This window comes from Mobula hypostoma, chromosome 2 (genome assembly GCF_963921235.1).
Source record: "Mobula hypostoma chromosome 2, sMobHyp1.1, whole genome shotgun sequence".
Lineage (NCBI taxonomy): Eukaryota > Metazoa > Chordata > Chondrichthyes > Myliobatiformes > Myliobatidae > Mobula > Mobula hypostoma.
In genome coordinates, this window is record NC_086098.1 from 82318361 (window position 1) to 82343382 (window position 25022).

Below are 25022 nucleotides of genomic sequence, written 5' to 3' on the forward strand. Positions count from 1 at the left end.
AAAGCTGCCCTTTAAGCTTTAGACCGATTACTGCTTGCCATTTACATGAAGAACTGAAGACTGGCTCCCATTTATAACAAGAAGCTGAACAAAGAATATTGGTTGGAAATTTAACTTGCGCGAAAATAACTCTTTGATTTTTAGAAGTGTCAGCAGCTGTGGTAGAAAGCTGAGCTTGGCAAAAGGCCCCCTGGCCCTGGACAGTGAATATCCATCACACTCTGTGAAAATATCATATATTGCACAACAGCAGTTTACTTAAAGAATATATTTTTAAAATTTAGTGTTTGGACTATGCCCTAGCAATGTCAGCGTTTCCAGTGTCTTATGTAATGGTATGGCAATCATGTATGTTCCTGAACACTTCTGAATCAGAATCAGGTTTAATATTACTGACATATGTTGTGAAATTTGTAGTTTTGTGGCGGCAGTACAAGTGCAATACACAAAAAAACCTATAAATTACAATAAGAAATTTATATTAAAAAATCAATTAAATAAGTAGTGCAAAAAGAGAGCAAAAATAGGGAGGTAATGTCCATGGGTTCGTTCATTGTCTCTTCAGAAATCTGATGGTGGAGGGGAAGAAACTGCTCCTAAATCATTGAGTGTTTCTTCAGACTTGTGTATCTCCTCTCTGATGATAATAATGAGAGAGCATATCGGAAAGAGCATATCTTGGAAGACAGTCTTGTGGAGTGCATTTGTGGACTAAGTGGTGAAGAAGGCTTTTGGCACACTGGCCTTCATCTGTCAGGGCAATGAGTATAAAAGTTGGGAGGTCATGGTGCGGTGGTGCAAGGTGTTAGTGAGGCTCCCCTTGGAATATTATGTTCAGTTTTACTCACCCTGATTTAACTATAATGATTATAAAATGAATAAAAATAATTAAAGAACATTAAACTGGAATGAGTGCAGAGAGGACATACAAGTCTTGAGAGACTGTTTATAGGGAGCGGTTGGACGGGCTTATTACTTTATTTCTTGGAGTACTGTATAGGGGACTAAGAGGTGAACTTCCAAGGGTGTGTAAAATCATGAGGGGCATAGATGGGGTGAATGCTGTCAGTCTTTCTTCCCCATGGCTGGGGATCTAAAAAACTAAAGGGCATAGGTTTAAGGTGAGAAGGGAAATAAGAGGAATTTGAGGGGTCTTTTTTTTTAACAAATTGTGGTATGTATGTGGACTGAGCTGCCAGGAGAAGTGGTTGGGGCAGGTGAGAGGATGTTTCCAATAGTGGGGGCATCTATGACCAAGGGCACAGCCTTGAAATCAAGGACCTCCATTTAGAACAGAGATGAGGTGGAATTTCTTAGCTTGAGGCTGTTGGATCTGTAGAATTTATTGCCACAGATGGCTGTGGAGGCCAAGTCATTGGATATATTTAAGTGGAGAGAGGTTCTTGATTACTAAAGGTGTCAAAGGTTACGAGGAGAAGGCAAGTGCAAGGGGTTGAGAGGATTCTGAGCTAAATGGCTGAATTCTGCTCCTATATCTTATGATCCTGGTACATAAGCAACTTTTAAAAAGACAGTTGGACGGGTAGAAGGTTATGGCCAAATGCTGGCAAATAAGACCAGTGTGGATGATAATTTTGCTCTATATGGATCAATTAGGCCATGGATCTGTTTCCAAGCTCTGTGATTTTAATTGCTGCATTGGATGTCGAATGCAATTTAATGGATTGGCTTCAAATTTCAGGTCTAAAAAATCTCCACTGAAATGGTTTGCTCTCCTTTCAGGTTGTTCACACGGAGAAGAATAGTTTAAATAACCGTTTCCTACCCTGGGACTCGATTGAAACGGAGGCAATTCTTTCTATTGATGATGATGCCCACCTCCGTCATGATGAGATCATGTTTGGCTTTCGGTGAGTGGAACACAACTTTGTAACTGGCTGCTTAGTGACTTCATAGAACAGCACAGCTTGAAGACTATGGCACTGAAATTCCTATTCTCTATTTTTCCTACAGGGTTTGGCGAGAGGCAAGAGATCGAATAGTGGGTTTTCCTGGCAGGTATCATGCCTGGGATATGGCTCACCAGTCCTGGCTCTACAACTCAAACTACTCCTGTGAACTCTCCATGGTACTGACGGGTGCTGCCTTCTTTCACAAGGTATGTTGTCTTCTCCATGTTAGGGTCAAGTTTATTGTCATATACATGAATGCACAGGTGCAGTGACAGGCAGTGTAGCATCACATAAGTGGAATGCACAAGAAAAACATGGATTAAAAGCAAGGATGTAATGCTGAGTCTTTATAAGGCTGCACCGAGTATTTTGAGCAGTTTTGGGCTCCTTATCTAAGAAAGAATGGAAAGGGTCCAGAGGAGAATGATCCCCGAAATGAAAGGGTTACTATATGAGAAGTGTTTGAAGGCTCTGGGCCTGTACTCGCTGGTGTTTAGAAGAATTGGAGGGAAGATCTCGTTGAAACCTAATAAAAATTGAAAAGCCTAGATAGAATGGAAGTGGAGCTGCAGCTTCTATCTCACTCCTGCCTCCCCTCCCCCTTTTCTCCACTAGGTTTTTAGGGGAATTGTAGATGGTCATCTGATGGTCTTCCTCTTCTCTTGCAGTACTATGCGTACCTCTACTCTTATGTCATGCCACAGGCCATCCGAGACATGGTGGACGAGTACATTAACTGTGAGGATATTGCTATGAACTTCCTTGTCTCCCATATCACCAGGAAGCCACCAATAAAGGTTAGTGGTGCCGGGAGTGAAATAATAAATTGGTGCATCATGCCTGTAAGTTAATGAGACCCAACTCAATAAAATTTATTTCTATTATATTTAGAAATACAGCACGGTAAAAAGCCCTTCTGGCCCAATCCATGGAACCAATTAACCTACTAACCCAGGGAGGAATCTGGAGAACCCAGAGGAAACCCATGCAGTCATGAAGAGAACATACAACCTCCTTACAGACTGCAGGGAGAATTGAACCTGGGCCACTGGCACTGTAATAGTGTTACACTAACCACTGTGCTACAGTACGCCAATTGAACTGGAGCGATACTTAGAAGTTATATGATGGTTGAAGGACCAGATCCAGGAATCTTTGGAGTGGGTATGTTGAAGAAAAATTCAGAGTGGAGGGACATTGTAGATATTGGAAGTACAGTCAGGTGCTTTAATAAAAGAACACTGAAGTGAGAGAAGGAGCATTAGTTTATCATAATGCCGAGCAGGTTTGTCATAATACAGTTTGAGGTCACAAACCAGAGCACATAATGGATGAGAGGTGACTTGATGTAGTTTACAAGAGGCAGAGATCTAAAATCAGAAAATGCTTGAAACATTCAACAGGTCAGACAGCATCTATGTTAATGTTACAGGTCAAGGACCCTCCATCAGAAATGCTGAGTGTTTCCACATTTTCTTGTTTTTATTCCATCACTTGTCAGTGATTGAGAGAAAGCTGATAAACACAAGAGGTTCTGCAGATGTTGGATATCTTGAGCAACAGACACAAAATGCTGGAGAAACTCAGCAAGTCAGGCAGCATTTATGAAGGGGAATAAACAATTCGAGCTTTTGGGTTCATCTACTGCAGTCTAATTGGTGAGACGACGTGGACTGCTTTGTCGAGCACCTTCGCTTCGTCCACAACGAGCTGATTTTCCCATTTTAATTCTCCTTTCCATTCCCATTCTGGCATGTTGATCCTTGGCTGCCTCTACATCCACGATGAGTCCACTCTCAGGTTGCAGGATCAACACCACCTATTCTGTCTAGGTACCTTCTATCCTGACGGCATGAACATTGATTTTTCTAACTTCCAGTAATTTCTCACCTCTTCCTCTTTTTCCATTCCCCATTCTGGCTCCCCTTGTACCTCTTCTCTTCTCCTCACCTGCCCATTGCTTCCTTTGGTGTTCCTCCTTCCCATTCTTCTACGGTCCATTCTCCTATTACATTCCTGCTTCTTCAGACCTTTACCTATTCCATTTACCACTTCCCAGCTTCTCACTTCACACACCCACTCACCCACCGACTTTCCCACTCATCCAGTCTCACTTATCACCTGCCAGCTTGTACTCTTTCCCCTCCCCACACTTCCTTATTCTGGCTTCTTCTCCCTTTCTTTCCTGTTCCAATGGAAGGTCTCAGCCTGAAACATCGACTGTTTATTCCTTCCCATAGATGCCGCCAGTATTTTGTGTGTGGTTTGTCTTTTTTGTGACACCAGCATGGTTGGACCAAGACAGGCCACAACTTCCATGGGATTTAGAGGAGCAAATTTGTCGAGAGATCGCAGACCTGTGTAAGAAGTATAACATTGGATAGCTGGTGATCTTAACTTTCCACATATTGACTGGGACTCCCATACCGTAAAAAGGCTGGGTGGGAAAAAATTTGCCAGATGTGTTCAGGGAAGTTTCCTTAATCAGTACATAGAAGTCCCAACGAGAGAGAGTGTGAAACTGAGTCTCCTATTAGGGAATGAGACAGGGTAGGTGACAGAAGTTTGTAAAGGGGAACACTTTTCATCTCATGATCATAATGTCATTAGTCTCAAGGTAAATATGGAAAAGGTCTCTTCTCAGGTTGAGATTCTATATTGGAGAAAGTCCAATTTTGATAGCACCAGAAAGGATCTTACAAGTGTGGATTGGGACAGATTATTTTCAGGCAAAGGTGTACTTGGTAAATGGGAGGCCTTTAAAAATAAAATATTGAGAGCTCAGAGTTTGTATGCTCCTGTCAGAATAAAGGCAAAGATAACAGGTTTGGGGAACCTTGGTTTTCGAGACATACTGAGGCTCTAGTTAAGAGAAAGGAGGTGTGTGCAGAAACAAATGAGATACTTGAGTATAAGAAATGCAAGAGAACACTTAAGAAGGAAACCAGGAGGGCTAAAAGAAGACATGAGGTTGCTGTAGCAGACAAGGTGAAGGAGAATCCAAAGGGCTTCTGCAGATATATTAAGAGCAATAGGATAGCAAGGAACAAAATTGGTCCTCTCGAAAATCAAAGTGGTAATCCATGTGTGGAGCTGAAAGCAATGAGGGAGATCTTAAATGGAATTTTTGCATCTGTATTTCCTCAGGAGATGGACACATATAGATGTAATGCAACAGCGAGGACATAGCCCCTATACAGTTTACAGAGAAGACTTGTCTCGAGGCAAATTAGGGTGCATAAATCTTCCCTCCGACCCTATGAGAGGCGAATGCAGATATTGCAGGGGTCTTAGCAGAGATATTTAAAACATCCTTAGCCGTGGGTGAGTTTCCAGAGGAATGGAGGGCAGCTAATGTTGTTCTGATGTTTAAGAAAGGCTCTAAGATAAACCAGGAAGTTATAGGCCAGGGAAGCCTGACATCAGGAGTGGTAAAGTTATCAGAAGGTATTCGAAGGGACCATATATGTAAGTATTTGGATAGACAGGGACTGAATGGGATGGTCAACATGATCTGACATGGGAGGTTGGTTGAGAAGGTTCAATTGCTTGGTGTTCAAGAGGAAGTAGTAAATTGGATTAGACATTGGCTTCGTTAGAGAAGCCAGAGAGTGATTGTAGATGTTTGCCTCTTTGACTGGAGGCCTGTGACTAGTGGTGCACCACAGGGATTGGTGCTGGGTCTGTTGTTGTTTGTCATCTATAACAACAATCTGGATGACAATGAATACAGACCTGTAATTCCTTGAAAGTAGCATCACAGGTAGATAGGGTCATAAAAGAAGATTTTGGCACATAGGCCATAATTTTGAGTACAGGAGTTGGAATGTTACGTTGAAATTGTATAGGACAGTGGTGAGGCCTAATTTGGAGTATTGAGTCCAATTTTGGTCACCTATCTATAGGAAAGATATCAATAAGATTGAAAGAGAGCAGAGAAAATTTGCAAGGCTGTTGCTGGGACTTGATGCCCTGAGTTACAGGGAAAGGTTGAATAGGTTAGGACTTTGTTCCCTAGGATGTAGAAGATTGGAGGGAGATTTGATAGATTTTCTTCCCTAAAAGATGTGGGTAAACCAGATGTGTTTAGTGACAATTTCAATACCTTGTTTTTGAAATATCAAAAACTGAACTTTGGGAGACTTTCGAGGTTACAGCTCTTTCCTTGTTTAATGCATGTCTCTCTCTCTTCTCCCACAGCTACTGTCCAAGCTGAGAGTCCAGATATGTAACCTGTCCATCTGTTCTTCCACTCCAGGTCACATCCCGCTGGACCTTCCGATGCCCAGGCTGCCCCCAGGCATTATCGCACGACGACTCCCACTTCCACGAGAGGCACAAGTGCATCAATTTCTTCGTCAAGGTCTATGGGTACATGCCGCTGCTCTATACCCAGTTCCGTGTGGACTCTGTGTTGTTCAAAACGCGCTTGCCACACGACAAGACCAAATGCTTCAAATTTATCTGAAGAAGCCCACCACCCAGGGAGGGAGAGGACAAGCAACATCATGCCAGCCTGTTAAGGCTCCACATACACCACCACAAACCCAAGGGGGGAGGAAGTGGGGAAGGTTCACCACATTCTGTCTATCCATAACCTGATTTCATGCTTAGCTGGTTTTGTATTTAATAATAAAAGACTTGGTATGTATAAGCTGATTAAAAATGACAAGCCACTCAGTGGAAATCATGGTGCATGAACTTGCCCCAAATCATGGTCTGGTTTGCATTTTTGTGAACTGATTTGTAATCACAGAGGAAACTGAGATTACATAAACCAAATTGTAGATCAGTGAAAGAAGTCTGCATATTCACCGAATGCCAATCTCACTCTGGCCAAATCTGACTGTGATGTCTTGCTCTTTCTCTGGTGTATTTTTTTGTTCTGTTCAATATGAGATGATGTTCATCAGGAATTGGCTGAAGTGCCATGTGGGGAGTAGGAAATGTGTAAATTGTACCGTCATTTCCATCATTTCTCTCAGCCCCATTGACATTATTAAACGTGAGCAGCTCCACTATGTCTGCAGGTGGTGTGATAATGATGTCATTTCATGGCTGCCCGGACAGTACAATGTTTCTCTAAAAGATATTAAACTTTGGATTTTATTTACAAGGTTGTTACTTTTTTTTAAAATTTTAGCCATGTTGCATTAATTTTTGCTGTTTGAGACTCATAAATTTCAGTCAATGACATGAAATTGGGCTTCTACAAGTGACTGACTTTCTTTGTGTGGTGGCATGAGGGGAGTGTGTCAGTATTTTGATATATACAGATAAACCATCACCTATTAGAAAGGGAAACCTGACTGGCAGGCTGCATAATCTCCTACACTCTTCCTCGATTTGTTGGTGAGGCTATCATTGGAATATTGTGTTCAGTTCTGGTTGCCTCATTATAGGAAGGATGTAGAAGCTTTAGAGAGGCTGCAGAGGAGATTTACTAGGATGCTGCCTGGTTTGGAGAGCAAGGCTTATGAAGATAGGTTGAGCATGCTGAGGCTTTTTGGAGCAAAGAAGGATGAAATGTGACTTTGATAGATGTGTACGAGATAATATTAGGCATAGATTGAGTGGCAGCCAGAGACTTTTTCCAGGGGGAAATAGCCAATACCAGGGGGGCATAATTTTAAGATAATTGGAGGAAAGTTTGGGTGGGGGGGGATATCAGAGCTTATGTTCTTTACACAGAGTGGTGAGAATGTGGAAAGTCCTACCGGGGTGGTGGCAAAGGCAGACACATCTTAGGCATATAGATGAAAAATAAATGGAGGGCTATGCAGAACAAAAGGGTTAGATTAATCTTGGAGGAGATTAAAACAGAGCGGTGCTGTTGTGTGTTCTATGATTATACTATACATTTACTGACAATAAATGAGTTAATTGTCAGAGAAGAAAGGTAAATAACGAAAAGAAAATTGGGATCAGAAGAGACCACAATAAATTGCAATGTTTTGGTTTGATTTGATATGATATACCACATATCCACTGACTATGAGAGTGAGTAACATTCTGGGTTGTGACAATTCACAAATACACTCACTGTATTAGGTACATCTGTACATCAGCTCATTAATGCAAATAACCTCCTCCATCACTTTAGAGAGCAGTTAAGATTACCATGAGACTAGAGTCTATATACGGTACTGTGTAAAGCTCAGGTACGTATTAAAAAATTCTGTAAAGTGAAGATACTTACAAAAATAATGAATTGAAAAGTTTCTGAATATCAAAAGATTTACTATTAAGACCCAGTAAACAGTGAAAAAAGCAAAATCAAGTCAATATTTGCTGACCACCCTTTGCCTTTAAAACTGCATCAGTTCTGTTGGGTACACTGTTGTGCAGTTTAATAAAAAAAAATTGGTTGTTAGGTTGTTCTAAGTGTCTTGGAGAAGTTGCTGCAGTTCTTGCAGACTTTGGCTGTCTCACTTACTTCTGCCTCTCCAGGTAAGCCCAGATAGCCTCTATGTTGAGATCAGGGCTCTGTGAAGGGCATACCATCTGTTCCATAGAAACATAGAAAATAGGTGCAGGAGTAGGCCATTCGGCCCTTCGAGCCTGCATCGCCATTCAGTATGATCATGGCTGATCATCCAACTCAGAACCCTGTACCTGCCTTCTCTCCCTACCCCCTGATCCCTTTAGCCACAAGGGCCATATCTAACTCCCTCTTAAATATAGCCAATGAACTGGCCTCAACTGTTTCCTGTGGCAGAGAATTCCACAGATTCACCACTCTCTGTGTGAAGAAGTTTTTCCTAATCTCGGTCCTAAAAGGCTTCCCCTTTATCCTCAAACTGTGACCCTCGTTTTGGACTTCCCCAACATCGGGAACGATCTTCCTGCATCTAGCCTGTCCAATCCCTTTAGGATTTTATACGTTTCAATCAGATCCCCCCTCAATCTTCTAAATTCCAACGAGTATAAGCCTAGTTCATCCAGTCTTTCATCATATGAAAGTCCTGCCATCCCAGGAATCAATCTGGTGAACCTTCTTTGTACTCCCTCGATGGTAAGGATGTCTTTCCTCAGATTAGGGGGCCAAAACTGCACACAATACTCCAGGTGCAGTTCCTGAACTCCTTGTTCCTTTTTGCTGATGATAGTTTTTTTATGACCTTGGCCATGTGTTTAGAATTATTGTCCTGCTGCACATTTAATTTGGGACCGATCAGATGCCTCCCTGATGGTATTTTGTGATGGAAGAAGATCTGCTTGTACTTCTCAGCATTGAGGATTCCATTAATTCCAGCCAGATCACAAACTCTATTTGCAGAAATGCAGCCTCTAACGTGGAGGGAACCTGCTGTGTTTCACTGTTGGTTGTTGACACTCATCCATGTAGGGCTCGCCAGCTCTCCTATGGACAAACTGCCTCCTGTGTGAGCCAACAACTTCAAATTCTGACTCATCAGTCCAGAGCACTTGCTGCCATTGTTCAGCACCCCAGTCCTTGTATGTTTGTGCATAGGTGAGTCTCTTGGCTTTGTTTCCACTTTGGAGAAAAAGCTTCTTGGCAGCAACTCTTCCATGTGGACCACTTCTGACAAGACTTATCCAGACTGTAGAAGGCTGTATTTGGGTTCTAGTGGTTTCTATGAGTTCAGAGCTGATAGCAATGGTGGACTTCTTCCGATTTAGAAGGGGCAACAGTTTGATGCATCTCTCACCTCTGGCACTCAGTTTCCATGGCTGACCACTGCGTTTCTAGTTCTTAATCTTGCCCGTTTCTTCAGAAGAGATAAGACAGCACATCTTGAAGTTCCTGTCTTCCACAAAATTTCTGCTTGGGTGAGACCTTACTGATGTAGGATGACCACCTTGTGTGGTGTTGGGCTGCTCAATCTTGCTGTGGTATAAGACATGATGATAAGGTTAACATTTTTTGGAAAATGAACGTTTGGAAATTTAAAATTTGCTCTTTTCTACTGACACACTAATGCAGAAGACAACAAATAAACATCTAAAACAATTTATATAAAAAATCTAGGGTGCCTGAGATTTTGCACAGTATTGTATACTGAGTATAGGAAAAGACATCTGGTCATATAACTGAAGAATATTAATAAACCTGAGTTTTTTAAATAAGAGAGTTCAGCAACTTCAGTCACTTTTACAGATAAAGTTCAGCTTTTCACATACACATCACAAAATAGTGAAATGCATTGTTTGAATCATAGAACACTACACCACAGTAATTCCATACCAAACTATTAATCTGCCTAGTCCCATTGATCAGCACCCAGATTATAGTCCTCCATACTCCTCTCATCCATGTACCTATCCAAATTTCTCTTACATGTTGAAATTGACCCCACATCCACTACTTGTGTTGGCACTCTCACTACCCTGAGTGAAGAAGTTCCCCCTCATGTTCCCCTGAATGTTTCACGCTTAACCCATGCTCCCTAATTCTGGTCTCACACAACCTCAGTGGAAACAGCCTGCTTACATTTACCCAATGCCCCTCATAATTTTGTTTACCTCTATCAAATCTCCCCTTATTCTTCCACATTCTAGGGAAGAACGTCCTAACCTATTCAACCTTTCCCTATAATTCAGGTCCTTAATTCCTGGCAACATCCTTGTAAATTTTCTCTGCACTCTTCAATCTTATTTACATCATTCCTGTAGGTAGGTGACCAAAACTGGACACAACACTCCAAATTAGGCCTCACCAATATCTTATACAATTTCAACATAACACCCTGTATTAAATGCATTGATTTATGAAGGCCAATACGCCAAAGCTTTCTTTATGCCCCTATCTACCTGTGACACAACTTTCGAAGAATTATAGATCTATATTCCCAGATCTTTGTTCTACTCTGTGCCCTACCACTCACTGTGTACAACCTACTCTGGTTGGTCCTCCCAAAGTGCAGCATCTCACACCTGCCAGCATTAAATTCCATCTGCCATTTTTCAGCACGTTGCACCAGCTGATCTAGATCCCACTGCAAGCTTCAAGTCTTCCTTGCTGTTCACTACACCCCCAATCTTGGTGTCATGTGCAAATGTGCTGATCCAGTTTACTACATTATCTTCCAGATCATTGATATAGATGACAAACAGACCCAGCACCAATCCCTGTGACACACCACTAGTCACAAGCCTCCATTCAGAGGGGCGACCATCTACAATCACTCTGGCTTCTTCCACGAAATCAATATCTAATCCAATTTACAACCTTGCCTTGAATGCCAAGCAACTGAACCTTCTTGAGCAATCTCCCATATGGGACCTTGCTAAAGTTCATGTAGACAACACCTGCTGCCTTGTCTTCATCAACTTTCCTGGCAACTTCCTCAAAAAGCTCTATAAGATTGGTTATATGTGACTTACTATCGCTGTTCAGTCCTTGTCTATCCCAATACTTAAAGGTCCATTCCCTTAGAATACCTTTCAGTAACTTTCCTATGACTGATGTCAGGCCTACCAGTGTATAATTTCCTCGTTTATTCTTAAAGCCTTTCTTAAACAACAGAACAATGTTGACTATCCTCCAGTTCTCCAGTACCTCACCTGTGGCTAGGAATGTTTTAAATATCTCTGCTGGGGGCCCCTGTTACTTCTGCAAAAGCTTCCCACAGGATCTGAAGGAACACAGTCAGGCCATGGTGATGTCCTTGCAAAGTGCCTAATTATGCACAATCCAATGTCTCCTTGGGACTGGGCATGCAAGTTGTGCTGACTGCTCCTGCTTGCTTCTTTGAAACTCTCTTGCCCTCCAAGCAATCTGGTGTCTCCTTGGAACTGTGTTGGGCAAAAATGTGTCAACAACCAACATAGTCCATGATGTGCTGGGGTCAGCCTGCAAGTGTCACTGTGCTTCCAGCACCAACATAGCATGCCCACAATGTACCAACCTTACAACACATGCAATCATGGCAAGAACATACAAACTCCTTACAGACAGCAGTAGGAAATGGAACCTCGATCAGTGATCACTGGCACTATAAAGAGTTGTACTAACCACCATGCTACCGTGCCACCCCACTAAATGACACACGTGATTTCCTGATCTGTTATCAATCACAGGAGAGGGATCAGAGAGAAAATTTCCAAACTACTTTGTGTATCTAATTGAACACAGGGATTATGATGAACAGGGTCGAGAGGTGGGGTGGAGCGGGTCTCTGGTGCTATGACTCAGAAGAGAAGAGAGATGAAGAGGACTGCAGTGGTGATAGGAGATTCCATAGTAAGAGGGATAAAGACCACATTCTGTGGGTGCGCTAGAGACACCCTCATGGTATATTGCCTCCCAGGTGCCAGCATCAGGGATATCTTGGATTGGGTCCGCAGCATTCTAATGTGGGAGGCAGGAATTCTTAACACATATTAGCACCTAATTTCTGGGAGCAATTCGGAAGGCACAGGAAGTCTGATCTCTGATTGGGAAGATGATGGAGTCAATAATTAAGGATGAGGTTTCGGAGTACTTGGAGGCACATGATAAAATAGGGCATTGTTAGCATGGTTTCAATAATCTGAGGTGCCAAGGGACTAAGGAATCCTCGTGCAGCATTCCCTGAAGGTTAATTTGTAGGTTGAATCACTGGTGAGGAAGGCAAATCTGATATTAGCATTCATTTCTAGAGGACTAGAATATAAAAGCAAGGACGTAATGCTGAGGCTTTATAAGGTAAGGCCTCACTTGGAGTATTGTGAGCAATTTTGGGCCCCTTATCTATGAAAAGATAAACTGACATTGGAGTGGGTTCAAAGGAGTTTACAAAAATGATTCCAGGATTGAAAGTCTTGTATGAGAAGCATTTGATGGCCCTGGGTCTCCACTCACTGCAGTTCAGAACAATGAGGGGTAATCACATTGAAACCTATTGAATGTTGAAAGGCCTTGATAGAGTGGATGTGAGGAGAATGTTTTCTATGGTGGGGGAATCTAAGACCAGAGGACATAGTCTCAGAATAGAGGGGCATCCTTTTAGAACGGAGATGAGGAGGAATTTCTTTAGCCAGGAAGTGGTAAATCTGTGGAATTGTTGTCACAGGTGACTGTGGAGGCCAAGTCATTGGGTATATTGGAGTCATTGGAGGCAGAGGTTAATAGATTCTTGGTTACTCAGAGCATAAAGGGATATGGGGAGACGGCAGGACACTGGGGTTGAGGGGGAAAAAGGATTAGCCATGGTTAAATAGCTGAGCAGACTTAATGAGTCAAATGGCCTAATTGTGCTCCAGTATCTTATAGTCTTATAATAGTAGGCGTGGGTGAAACATCATGGATCAATATGTGTCTGTCAGTTTTCTACATTGATAAGCTTCTCTGAGATGAGATTTTGTGGTTGATGCTGAGAATTATCTGTATTCAGATGTGTACTCTCACATCCATGTGCATGTCTGTACTTACTGCAGTTTAGAAGAATGAAGGGGGATCTCATTGAAATCTTCTGAATACGGAAAAGCCTAGCTGGGGAGAATGTTTCCATTAGTGGGAGAGTCGGCACAGCTTCAGAAAAGAAGGATTTCCCTTTAGAACAGAGATGAGTAGTAACTATTTTGTCAGAGTGTGGTAACCTGAGGAATTTATTGTCACAGATGACTGTGAAGGCCAAGTCATTGGGTATAATTAAAGCAGAGGCTGATGAGTTCTTGATTAGAAAGGCCATCGAAAGTTATGGGGAGAAGGCAGAAAAACAGGGGTTGAGATAATAACTCAGGCATGATGGAATGGCAGAGCAGACTCAATGGACTGAATGGCCTTACTCTGCTCAATGTTCTCAGGAAATAAATTTCTGATTAAATTTTCTGACTTTTTTCCCTTCAGGCACTCTGGAGCCCCTGAAACAGCAACTGTGCAACATCATCACTCCTAGTTCATATTGACAATGTAAGCAGCCACTCACTCAGTGGTGGAAACATGGGGCAATGCAGACAGTGGAAAAAAAAATTGTCCCACAAGCTTCTCATTAGCTTGGTTCCTCACCGTGTGACCTAACCCTACAGGAAAGCTTCTGTTAACCAAGCAGCCCAAGATGAAATTCAGTCCATCACACGCAAAATGCTGTAGAAACTCCGTAAGTCAGGCAGCGTCTATGGAGGGAATAAACAGTTGATATTTTGGTCCAAGACTCTTCATCAGGACTGAAAAGCTTTGTCCTCCTCTACCATGATGATGCCAAACTCAGGTTGGAGCAGCAACACCTCCTATTCCATCTGGGTAACCTCCAATCTGATGGCATAAAAATTGATTTCCCTAATTTCCAGTAATTCCGCCCCCCCCGACCCCTGTCTTTCTCTCTTTTTCCATTCCCCATTCTGGTTCTTTCCTCTCTCTCTCTCCTTCACTTCTCACCTGCTCATAAGTTCCCTTTAATTCCCGTCCTCTTTCCCTTTTTTCCATGGTCCACTGTCCTGTCCTATTTGATTTCTTCTTCTTCAGCCCTTTACCTTTTCCACCTATCCCCTTCCACCTGCTTACATCACCCCCTCCTCCACAACACCTACTTTCCCCCTCACCTGATCTCACCTATCATGTGCCAGCTTGTAGCCTCCCCTTCGAGCCATACCTTTTTACTCTGGCTTCTTCTTCCATCCCTTTCAGTCCAGATAAAGGATCTTAGTCCAAACTGTCTAAGATTTTCATTACAGTTCATAGATGCCGAAGACTTCCAGAAGTTCCTCAAGATTTCCAGAATCATAGAATCTCTTGTGTTATGAAATTTAGTCCTTTGGAACTGTGGCTAGTTCAGTGAAATGTGTCCCTATTAACTCTGCACTTTCCTATAATGTGATTTTTTTTTACTTCTTACATTTCAAACCAGTTAGAGCTCCCTGATGCCTCCAAAGTTCCTACAGCAATAGTGAAAGTGTGTCCTATACACGATAAACACCTGATGCCAAGATTAGACTGGATTTCCTTTGATGTGGAATTCAGACTTTGTTGACAGTTCTTGAGACTTGGCACCCAGACGAAACAACAGATGGGTTGACAAAGCAGGCTAGGAAATGGGGCCTCAAAACTCTTTGATGTAGATTTCATTATGTTTTGAAGTTCAATCCTTGTCCTCCACCATGAATTCAGCCCCTAATGTTGATTCTACTGATCTCTTTACTTCTGCCTCCAAGTTATTTGTTTGCTTTGTGCCTTACATCACCTTTGTTGTAGTAGTGTGATCAGTCAAGTTGAGTATGTTCTCCTAAGACCATAAGACAGGAGCAGAAATAGTCCATTCAGCCTATTGAGTCTGCTCCACCATTCCATCATGACTGACAACAACAGGAATTCTGCAGATGCTGGAAATTCAAGCAACACACATAAAAGTTGCTGGTGAACGCAGCAGGCCAGGCAGCATCTGTAGGAAGAGGTGCAGTCGACGTTTCAGGCCGAGACCCTTCGTCAGGACTAACTGAAGGAAGAGTGAGTAAGGGATTTGAAAGCTGGAGGGGGAGGGGGAGATGCAAAATGATAGGAGAAGACAGGAGGGGGAGGGATGGAGCCGAGAGCTGGACAGGTGATAGGCAGAAGGGGATACGAGAGGATCATGGGACAGGAGGTCCGGGAAGAAAGACGGGGGGGGGGTGACCCAGAGGATGGGCAAGAGGTATATTCAGAGGGACAGAGGGAGAAAAAGGAGAGTGAGAGAAAGAATGTGTGCATAAAAAAGAGTAACAGATGGGGTACGAGGGGGAGGTGGGGCCTAGCGGAGGTTAGAGAAGTCAATGTTCATGCCATCAGGTTGGAGGCTACCCATATGTAATATAAGGTGTTGTTCCTCCAACCTGAGTGTGGCTTCATCTTTACAGTAGAGGAGGCCGTGGATAGACATGTCAGAATGGGAATGGGATGTGGAATTAAAATGTGTGGCCACTGGGAGATCCTGCTTTCTCTGGTGGACAGAGCGTAGATGTTCAGCAAAGCGGTCTCCCAGTCTGCGTCGGGTCTCACCAATATATAAAAGGCCACATCGGGAGCACCGGACGCAGTATATCACCCCAGTCGACTCACAGGTGAAGTGATGCCTCACCTGGAAGGACTGTTTGGGGCCCTGAATGGTGGTAAGGGAGGAAGTGTAAGGGCATGTGTAGCACTTGTTCCACTTACACGGATAAGTGCCAGGAGGGAGATCAGTGGGGAGGGATGGGGGGGACGAATGGACAAGGGAGTTGTGTAGGGAGCGATCCCTGCGGAATGCAGAGAGAGGGGGGGAGGGAAAGATATGCTTAGTGGTGGGATCCCGTTGGAGGTGGCGGAAGTTACGGAGAATAATATGTTGGACCCGGAGGCTGGTGGGGTGGTAGGTGAGGACCAGGGGAATCCTATTCCTAGTGGGGTGGTGGGAGGATGGAGTGAGAGCAGATGTACGTGAAATGGGGGAGATGCGTTTAAGAGCAGAGTTGATAGTGGAGGAAGGGAAGCCCCTTTCTTTAAAAAATGAAGACATCTCCCTCGTCCTAGAATGAAAAGCCTCATCCTGAGAGCAGATGCGGCGGAGACGGAGGAATTGCGAGAAGGGGATGGCGTTTTTGCAAGAGACAGGGTGAGAAGAGGAATAGTCCAGATAGCTGTGAGAGTCAGTAGGCTTATAGTAGACATCAGTGGATAAGCTGTCTCCAGAGACAGAGACAGAAAGATCTAGAAAGGGGAGGGAGGTGTCGGAAATGGACCAGGTAAACTTGAGGGCAGGGTGAAAGTTGGAGGCAAAGTTAATAAAGTCAACGAGTTCTGCATGCGTGCAGGAAGCAGCGCCAATGCAGTCGTCGATGTAGCGAAGGAAAAGTGGGGGACAGATACCAGAATAGACACGGAACATAGATTGTTCCACAAACCCAACAAAAAGGCAGGCATAGCTAGGACCCATACGGGTGCCCATAGCTACACCTTTAGTTTGGAGGAAATGGGAGGAGCAAAAGGAGAAATTATTAAGAGTAAGGACTAATTCTGCTAGACGGAGCAGAGTGGTGGTAGAGGGGAACTGATTAGGTCTGGAATCCAAAAAGAAGCGTAGAGCTTTGAGACCTTCCTGATGGGGGATGGAAGTATATAGGGACTGGACATCCATGGTGAAAATAAAGCGGTGGGGGCCAGGGAACTTAAAATCATCGAAAAGTTTAAGAGTGTGAGAAGTGTCACGAACATAGGTCGGAAGGGATTGAACAAGGGGTGATAAAACAGTGTCGAGGTATGCAGAAACGAGTTCGGTGGGGCAGGAGCAAGCTGAGACAATAGGTCGGCCAGGACAGGCAGGTTTGTGGATCTTGGGTAGGAGGTAGAAACGGGAAGTGCAGGGTGTGGGAACTATAAGGTTGGTAGCAGTGGATGGGAGATCCCCTGAGCGGATAAAGTCGTTGATAGTGTGGGAGACAATGGCCTGGTGCTCCTTAGTGGGGTCACGATCGAGGGGTAAATAAGAGGAGGTATCCGCGAGTTGTCTCTGTGCCTCGGCAAGGTAGAGGTCAGTACGCCAGACTACAACAGCACCCCCTTTATCAGCGGGTTTAATAATAATGTTAGGATTAGTGCGGAGGGAGTGGAGAGCAGAGCGTTCCGAAGGAGTGAGGTTGGAATGGGGACAAGGTGCGGTGAAGTCGAGACGATTGATGTCCCGTCGGCAGTTGGCAATAAAGAGATCCAGAGCAGGCAGAAGACCAGAGCGGGGTGTCCATGAAGAAGAGGAGGGTTGAAGACGGGAGAAGGGGTCATCGGTGGGGGTGGAAGAGTCCTTGCCGAAGAAGTAGGCTCGGAGACGGAGACGGCGGAAGAAAAGTTCCGCATCATGGCGAACACGGAACTCGCTGAGGTGTGGGCGAAGGGGGACAAACGTGAGGCCCTTACTGAGAACAGAGCGTTCTGCCTCCGACAGTTGAAGGTCGGAGGGGATGGTAAAGACACCCTGCCCTCAAGTTTACCTGGTCCATTTCCGACACCTCCCTCCCCTTTCTAGATCTTTCTGTCTCTGTCTCTGGAGACAGCTTATCCACTGATGTCTACTATAAGCCTACTGACTCTCACAGCTATCTGGACTATTCCTCTTCTCACCCTGTCTCTTGCAAAAACGCCATCCCCTTCTCGCAATTCCTCCGTCTCCGCCGCATCTGCTCTCAGGATGAGGCTTTTCATTCTAGGACGAGGGAGATGTCTTCATTTTTTAAAGAAAGGGGCTTCCCTTCCTCCACTATCAACTCTGCTCTTAAACGCATCTCCCCCATTTCACGTACATCTGCTCTCACTCCATCCTCCCACCACCCCACTAGGAATAGGGTTCCCCTGGTCCTCACCTACCACCCCACCAGCCTCCGGGTCCAACATATTATTCTCCATAACTTCCGCCACCTCCAACGGGATCCCACCACTAAGCATATCTTTCCCTCCCCCCCTCTCTCTGCATTCCGCAGGGATCGCTCCCTACACAACTCCCTTGTCCATTCGTCCCCCCCATCCCTCCCCACTGATCTCCCTCCTGGCACTTATCCGTGTAAGCGGAACAAGTGCAACACATGCCCTTACACTTCCTCCCTTACCACCATTCAGGGCCCCAAACAGTCCTTCCAGGTGAGGCATCACTTCACCTGTGAGTCGACTGGGGTGATATACTGCGTCCGGTGCTCCCGATGTGGCCTTTTATATATTGGTGAGACCCGACGCAGACTGGGAGACCGCTTCGCTGAACATCTACGCTCTGTCCGCCAGAGAAAGCAGGATCTCCCAGTGGCCACACATTTTAATTCCACATCCCATTCCCATTCTGACATGTCTATCCATGGCCTCCTCTACTGTAAAGATGAAGCCACACTCAGGTTGGAGGAACAACACCTTATATTCCGTATGGGTAGCCTCCAACCTGATGGCATGAACATTGACTTCTCTAACTTCCGCTAGGCCCCACCTCCCCCTCGTACCCCATCTGTTACTCTTTTTTATGCACACATTCTTTCTCTCACTCTCCTTTTTCTCCCTCTGTCCCTCTGAATATACCTCTTGCCCATCCTCTGGGTCACCCCACCCCCCGTCTTTCTTCCCGGATCTCCTGTCCCATGATCCTCTCGTATCCCCTTCTGCCTATCACCTGTCCAGCTCTCGGCTCCATCCCTCCCCCTCCTGTCTTCTCCTATCATTTTGCATCTCCCCCTCCCCCTCCAGCTTTCAAATCCCTTACTCACTCTTCCTTCAGTTAGTCCTGACGAAGGGTCTCGGCCTGAAACGTCGACTGCACCTCTTCCTACAGATGCTGCCTGGCCTGCTGTGTTCACCATCATGACTGATTTAATATCTCTCTCAACCCATTTTCCTGCCTTCTTCCCATAGCCCTTGATGTCCTGACTAATCAAGAACCTATCGACCACTGCTAAGGGGTTGACTAATGGTGGGTGCTTAGGTGTCTGTAGAGGCTGATCTGGGATCCATTTATTCTGGTGTACTATGGGTAAGGGTAAGTGGTTGGGTTTTTGTGTTGTTCAGTCGCTCCATTCGCATCTGCCCCTGGTTCTCTGTGCACTCATGTAGCGTAGCACCCTCCTGAACAGATTTCTTCCAGGTGTATCTATTGAGTGCAATGTCTTTTCAGGTTTTGGATGTAATATTGAATTTATTCAGGCTGATTTTGATGTTATCTTTGAAGAGTTTCCTCTGCCCACCTAGGGCTTGCTGTCTCTCCTTCAACTGGGAGTCAACAATCTGTTTGGGAAATGTGAGTTAGGCATCCAAATGACATAATCTATCCATAGAACCATAGAACACTACAGCACAGAAAACAGGCCATTCGGCCCTTCTAGTGTGTGCCAAAACTTTATTCCACTAGTCCCATTGACCTGCACCCAGTCCATAACCCTCCAGACCTCTCCCATCTACGTATCTATCCAATTTATTCTTAAAACTTAAGAGTGAGCCCGCATTTACCATGTCAGATGGCAGCTTGTTCCACACTCCCACCACTCTCTGAGTGAAGAAGTTCCCCCTAATGTTCACCCTAAACCTTTCCCCTTTCACCCTAAAGCCACGTCCTCTCGTATTTATCTCTCCTAATCTAAGTGGAAAGACCCTACTCGCATTTACTCTGTCTATACCCCTCATAATTTTGTAAACCTCTATCAAATCCCCCCTCATTCTTCTACGCTCCAAGGAATAAAGTCCTAACCTGTTCAATCTTTCCCTGTAACTCAATTCCTGAAGACCTGGCAACATCCTAGTAAATCTTCTCTACACTCTTTCAATCTTACTGATATCCTTCCTATAGTTAAGTGACCAGAACTGGTCACAAGCTCCAAATTTGGCCTCACCAGTGTCTTACACAACCTCACCATAACATCGCAATTCCTATACTCAATACTTTGACTTATGAATGCCAGGATGCCAAAAGCCTTCTTTACAACCCTGTCTACCTGTGACGCCACTTTCAGGGAATTATGTATCTGAACTCTGTTCCTCCGCACTCCTCAGTGCCCTACCATTTACTGTGTATGTCCTACCTTGATTTGTCCTTCCAAAATGCAACACCTCACACTTGTCTGCATTAAGTTCCATCTGCCATTTTCTGGCCCATTTTTCCAGTTGGTCCAGATCCCTCTGCAAGCTTTGAAAGCCTTCCTCGCTGTCCACAACACCTCCAATCTTAGTGTCATCAGCAAACTTGCAGATCCAATTTACCACATTATCATCTAGATCATTGATATAGACAACAAACAACAATGGTCCCAGCACAGATCCTTGAGGCACACCACTAGTCACAGGCCTCCAGTCTGATAAGCAATCATCCACTACCACTCTCTGTCTTGTCCCACACAGCCAATTTCGAGTCCAGTTTACAACCTCTCCATGGATACCCAATGTCTAACTAACTTCTTCTGAACTAACTTCCCATGTGGGACCCTGTCAAAGGCCTTACTAAAGTCCATGTAAACATCCACAGCCTTTCCTTCATCTATTTTCTTGGTAACCTCCTCGAAAAACTCTACAAGATTCGTTAAACACAACCTACCACGCACAAAGCCATGCTGACTATCCTTAATCAGCCCTCGGCTGTCCAAATACTTGTATATCCGATCTCTCAGACCAACTTCCAATAATTTACCTACTACTGATGTCAGGCTCACCGGCCTGTAATTACCTAGTTTACTTTTGGAGCCTTTTATAAACAACAGAACAACTTGAGCTACCCTCCAATCCTCCGGCATCATACCCGTGGCTAAGGACATTTCAAATATTTCTGCTAGGACCCCTGCACTTTCTACACTAGTCTCTCTCAAGGTCTGAGGAAATATCATGTCAGGCCCGGGGGATTTATTTACCTTTATTTGCTGTAAGGCAGCAAGCACCTCCTCCTCTTTAATCTCCATATGTTCCATGACACTCCTGCTTGTTTCCATATATGCTATGCCAGTTTCTTGAATAAATACTGATGCAAAAAAACTGTTTAAGATCTCCCCCATCTCATGAGGCTCCACACATAGATGACCACTCTGATCTTCCAGGGGACCAATTTTGTCCCTTACCATCCTTTTACTCTTAATATACTTGTAGAAACCCTTCGGGTTTACCTTTACATTAACTGCCAAAGCAACCTCATGTCTCCTTTTTGCTTTCCTGATTCCCTTCTTTAGTATTTTCTTACATTTTCTATACTCTTCAAGTACCTCATTGTTTGTTTGTTTCAAGTACCCCCTTTGTTGCCCATACCTGCTATACCCCTCTCTCTTTTTCTTAACCAGATCGCCAATATCCCTTGAAAACCCAGGTTCCCTATGCCTGTTAACTTTGCCTTTAATCCTGGCAGGAACATGCAAACTCTACACTCTCAAAATTTTGTCTTTGAAGGCCTTTCACTTACTGAACACATCCTTGCCAGAAAACAACTTATCCCAATCCACTCTTCCTAGATCCTTTCTCATTTCCACAAAATTGGCCCTTCTCCAATTTAGAACCTCAACTCGAGGACCAGACCTATCCTTATCCATTATTAACTTGAAACTAATGACATTATGGTCACTGGACCTAAAATGTTCGCCTACACATACTTCTGTCATCTGACCTGCCTGGTTCCCTAATAGGAGATCTAGTATTGCACCCTCTCTCGTAGGTACCTCAATATACTGATTTAGAAAACTTTCCTGAACACATTTGACAAACTCCAAGCCATCTAGCCCTTTCACAGTGTGGGAGTCCCAGTCAGTATGTGGAAAGTTAAAATCCCCTACTATTACAACTTTCTGTTTATTACATCAGTCTGCTATCTCTCTACAGATTTCTCTCTGACTATTGGGCAGTCTATAATACAACCCTATTAGTGTGGTCACACTTTTCCCGTTCCTCAGCTCCACCCATATGGCTTCTGTAGACAAGCTCTCTGGGCTGTCCTGTCTAGGCACAGCTGTGATAGTTTCCCTGACTAGTAATGCCACTCCTCCCCCTTTCATCCCTCCACCTCTATCACGTCTGAAACAACGGAACCCCGGAATATTAAGCTGCCAGTCCTGCCCCTCCTGCAACCAAGTCTCACTAATAGCAATGATGTCGTAATCCCACGTACCAATCCATGCCCGAAGCTCATCTGCCTTACCTACAATACTCCATGCATTGAAATAGATGCACCTGAGAACGTTTCTATCACGTACAAACCTTTGATTTCTGTCTATACATGCAGTCCTCGCATGACCTTTATTCTCCTCCACCTCACTATCTGCTCTAACACTCTGGTTCCCCTCCCCCTGCAAATCTAGTTTAAACCCCGCCGGAGCAGCACTAGCAAATCTACCCGCAAGGATGTTAGCTCCCCCTCCAGTTCAGGTGCAAACTGTCCCATCAGAACAGGTCCCACCTTCACTGGAACAAGGCCCAATTGTCCAGAAACATGAAGCCCTCCCTCCTGCACCAACTCCTTAGCCACGTATTTAGCTGCATTATCTTCCTATTTCTAGCCTCACTGGCACATGGCACGGGTAGCAATCCTGAGATTGCAACCCTGGGGGTCCTGCCCTTCAACTTTGCACCTAACTCCCTAAATGCTCTTTGCAGGACCTCCTCCTCCTTCCTATCCACGTCATTGCTCCCTACATGGACACAACATCCGGCTGCTCACCCTCCCTCCTGAGAATACCGAGGACTTGATCCGAGATATCGCAGACCCTGGCACCAGGGAGGCAACAGACCATCCGGGATTCTCGATCTCTCCCACAGAACCTCTTATCTGTCCCCCTAACCATCGAATCCCCTATCACTACTGCTCTCCTCTTTTCACTCCTTCCCTTCTGAGCTGAGGGTCCAGTCTCGGTGCCAGAGACGCGACCACTACAACTTGTCCCTGGTAGGTCGTCCCCACCAACAGTATCCAAAACGGTATACTTATTGTTGATGGGAATGGCCACAGGGGTGCTCTGCTCTTTCTGTCTATTCCCCTTCCCTCTCCTGACAGTCACTCAGCTACCTGCCTCCTGACTTTCAGGGGTGACTGTCTCCCTGAAACTCCTGTCTATTTCTGCCTCTGCCTCATGAATGATCCGAAGTTCATCCAGCTCAGTTTGTCAGGAGCTGCAGCTGGATGCACCTTTTACAGGTGTAGTCATCAGGGAAAACTGTGCTGTCCCTGACTTCCCACATACTGCATTCACAGCACTCTACTGCCCTAACTGCTGCCTCCATTACCTACTCCTAAGTTAATTAAATTAATTAAAGGAACTTTCCCGGCCTTACCTCACTGGGAGCAGGCTCGTCCTCAGCCTCTGCTCACCGAAGCCTCTCGAGCCAAAGCCTCAAAGCTCCACTCCTACCCTGAGCCACTCACACACTGGCCGTTCCTCTTCAGTTCCCCCTCCTTTTATTTGTCCCTGCTAATTATCTCAAGTACTCACTCCCTCTAATCAACACTCTGTTTAACCCTTCAGTTGCCCTCCACGCTCCTTTTAAAGCACACTCACCTCAGCTGCTTCCCAGCACTCAGCACTCGCTCTCCCGAGCCCCTCGCTCCTCCTCCTGCTGCAACGGTCCTGCGATCACACTGTCCCAAGTCCCCACTCAGCACTCCTTTTAAAGCACATCGGAGTTGGTGTTGCTTTATCGTGGTAGAGATGCTGTTCACGTTGGCCTTGTCCATTTGCTGGTGTTCTTGCTGTAACTGCAAAGCAAGGCAGTAATTTGATTCGTTAGCTGGTTCTGTTTTACATCAACAATTAAACATAACCTAGAAAAGTTGTATTTACATTACATAATATCCTAGACAGAGCAGCCAAGTCTAGTTACACTATACTTTACAACCTGGATCATAGTATGAACTGTTCAGTATTTATTTTAGGGAATTATTAATACGGTGTGGGCAACAAAATTAGAGAAAGAATTTCAATGCCATATTATTAAGAGGATGTGAGGTACAAGGGCAAACTGAAAGGCCACCCCAAGTTGGTGTTCAGAATAATGGGTGATTTATTAATAATTGGTGTGCACCAGAGGATCAATCAAATCTGATCTACCCGAACATGAATTTGGAATAGGTTTTACATTTTCATTTGATGAGATGACCAATAAAATTAAATTATAACAACAGAATGTTAGCTACAGGAAGACTTAATTAAGTAACAGACTAAGTCCTGATTACAGAACAAAATGATTATCCACAAGCCCAACAGCAAATCCAATTTTCTTTTATAACAATGGATACATGCTATAACATATCTAGTGAAGTTCCTGAAACTTGGGTGTCTTCATTGTTGCATTTTATGTCTCTACTTCTCGGCTTTGTCGTTGGTTCCATTATCACATTCCTTCTGACTATTTACTATTTATTAGCTCTCACTATTCTTTCCCCAAAAGCATGAAGGTCCAGGAAAGGTGCATAAGAGTGATTTCTGCAATAAAAGACATAAGTTCCTAGGGCAGATTAGATGACCACAAGAAAGCAGCATCCATCATCAAGTAACCCCATCATCCAAACCATGCTCTCTTCTCGCAACTAACAACTGATAAAAGCTTTAGGACACACCGGGTTCAGCAATAGTTCTTACTCTACAACCATCATGCTCTTGAATCAGTGTGGATAATTTCACTCACTTCAACTCTGAACTGAATCCACAACCTATGGACTCACTTTCAAGGTGTCTGCAACTCATGTTCTCAATATTATTCATTCATTGTTTTCATATTTGCAGTTTTACTTCTTT

The 25022-nt window shown here is 44.4% G+C and overlaps 2 protein-coding genes across 3 annotated transcripts in view; one reads left to right on the forward strand and one right to left on the reverse strand.

Moving 5' to 3' along the window:
- Positions 1 to 6997, forward strand: part of extl3 (exostosin-like glycosyltransferase 3) — an 80948-nt gene extending 73951 nt beyond the window's left edge. For both annotated transcript variants that reach the window (XM_063039391.1, XM_063039383.1), the window contains 4 exons: positions 1744 to 1871; positions 1975 to 2119; positions 2582 to 2710; positions 6172 to 6997. In XM_063039391.1, coding sequence (XP_062895461.1) covers positions 1744 to 1871; positions 1975 to 2119; positions 2582 to 2710; positions 6172 to 6381 — 612 coding nt within the window. In that variant the 3' untranslated portion in view covers positions 6382 to 6997. The remainder of the gene's footprint in view (positions 1 to 1743; positions 1872 to 1974; positions 2120 to 2581; positions 2711 to 6171) is intronic.
- A 610-nt stretch (positions 6998 to 7607) lies between these two features.
- LOC134357299 (uncharacterized) overlaps positions 7608 to 25022 on the reverse strand; it is a 185980-nt gene continuing 168565 nt past the window's right edge. Inside the window, exons 3-4 of the mRNA XM_063068680.1 lie at positions 23787 to 23983; positions 7608 to 9765 (exon numbers count right to left, since the gene is read on the reverse strand). Coding sequence (XP_062924750.1) covers positions 9624 to 9765; positions 23787 to 23983 — 339 coding nt within the window. The 3' untranslated portion in view covers positions 7608 to 9623. The remainder of the gene's footprint in view (positions 9766 to 23786; positions 23984 to 25022) is intronic.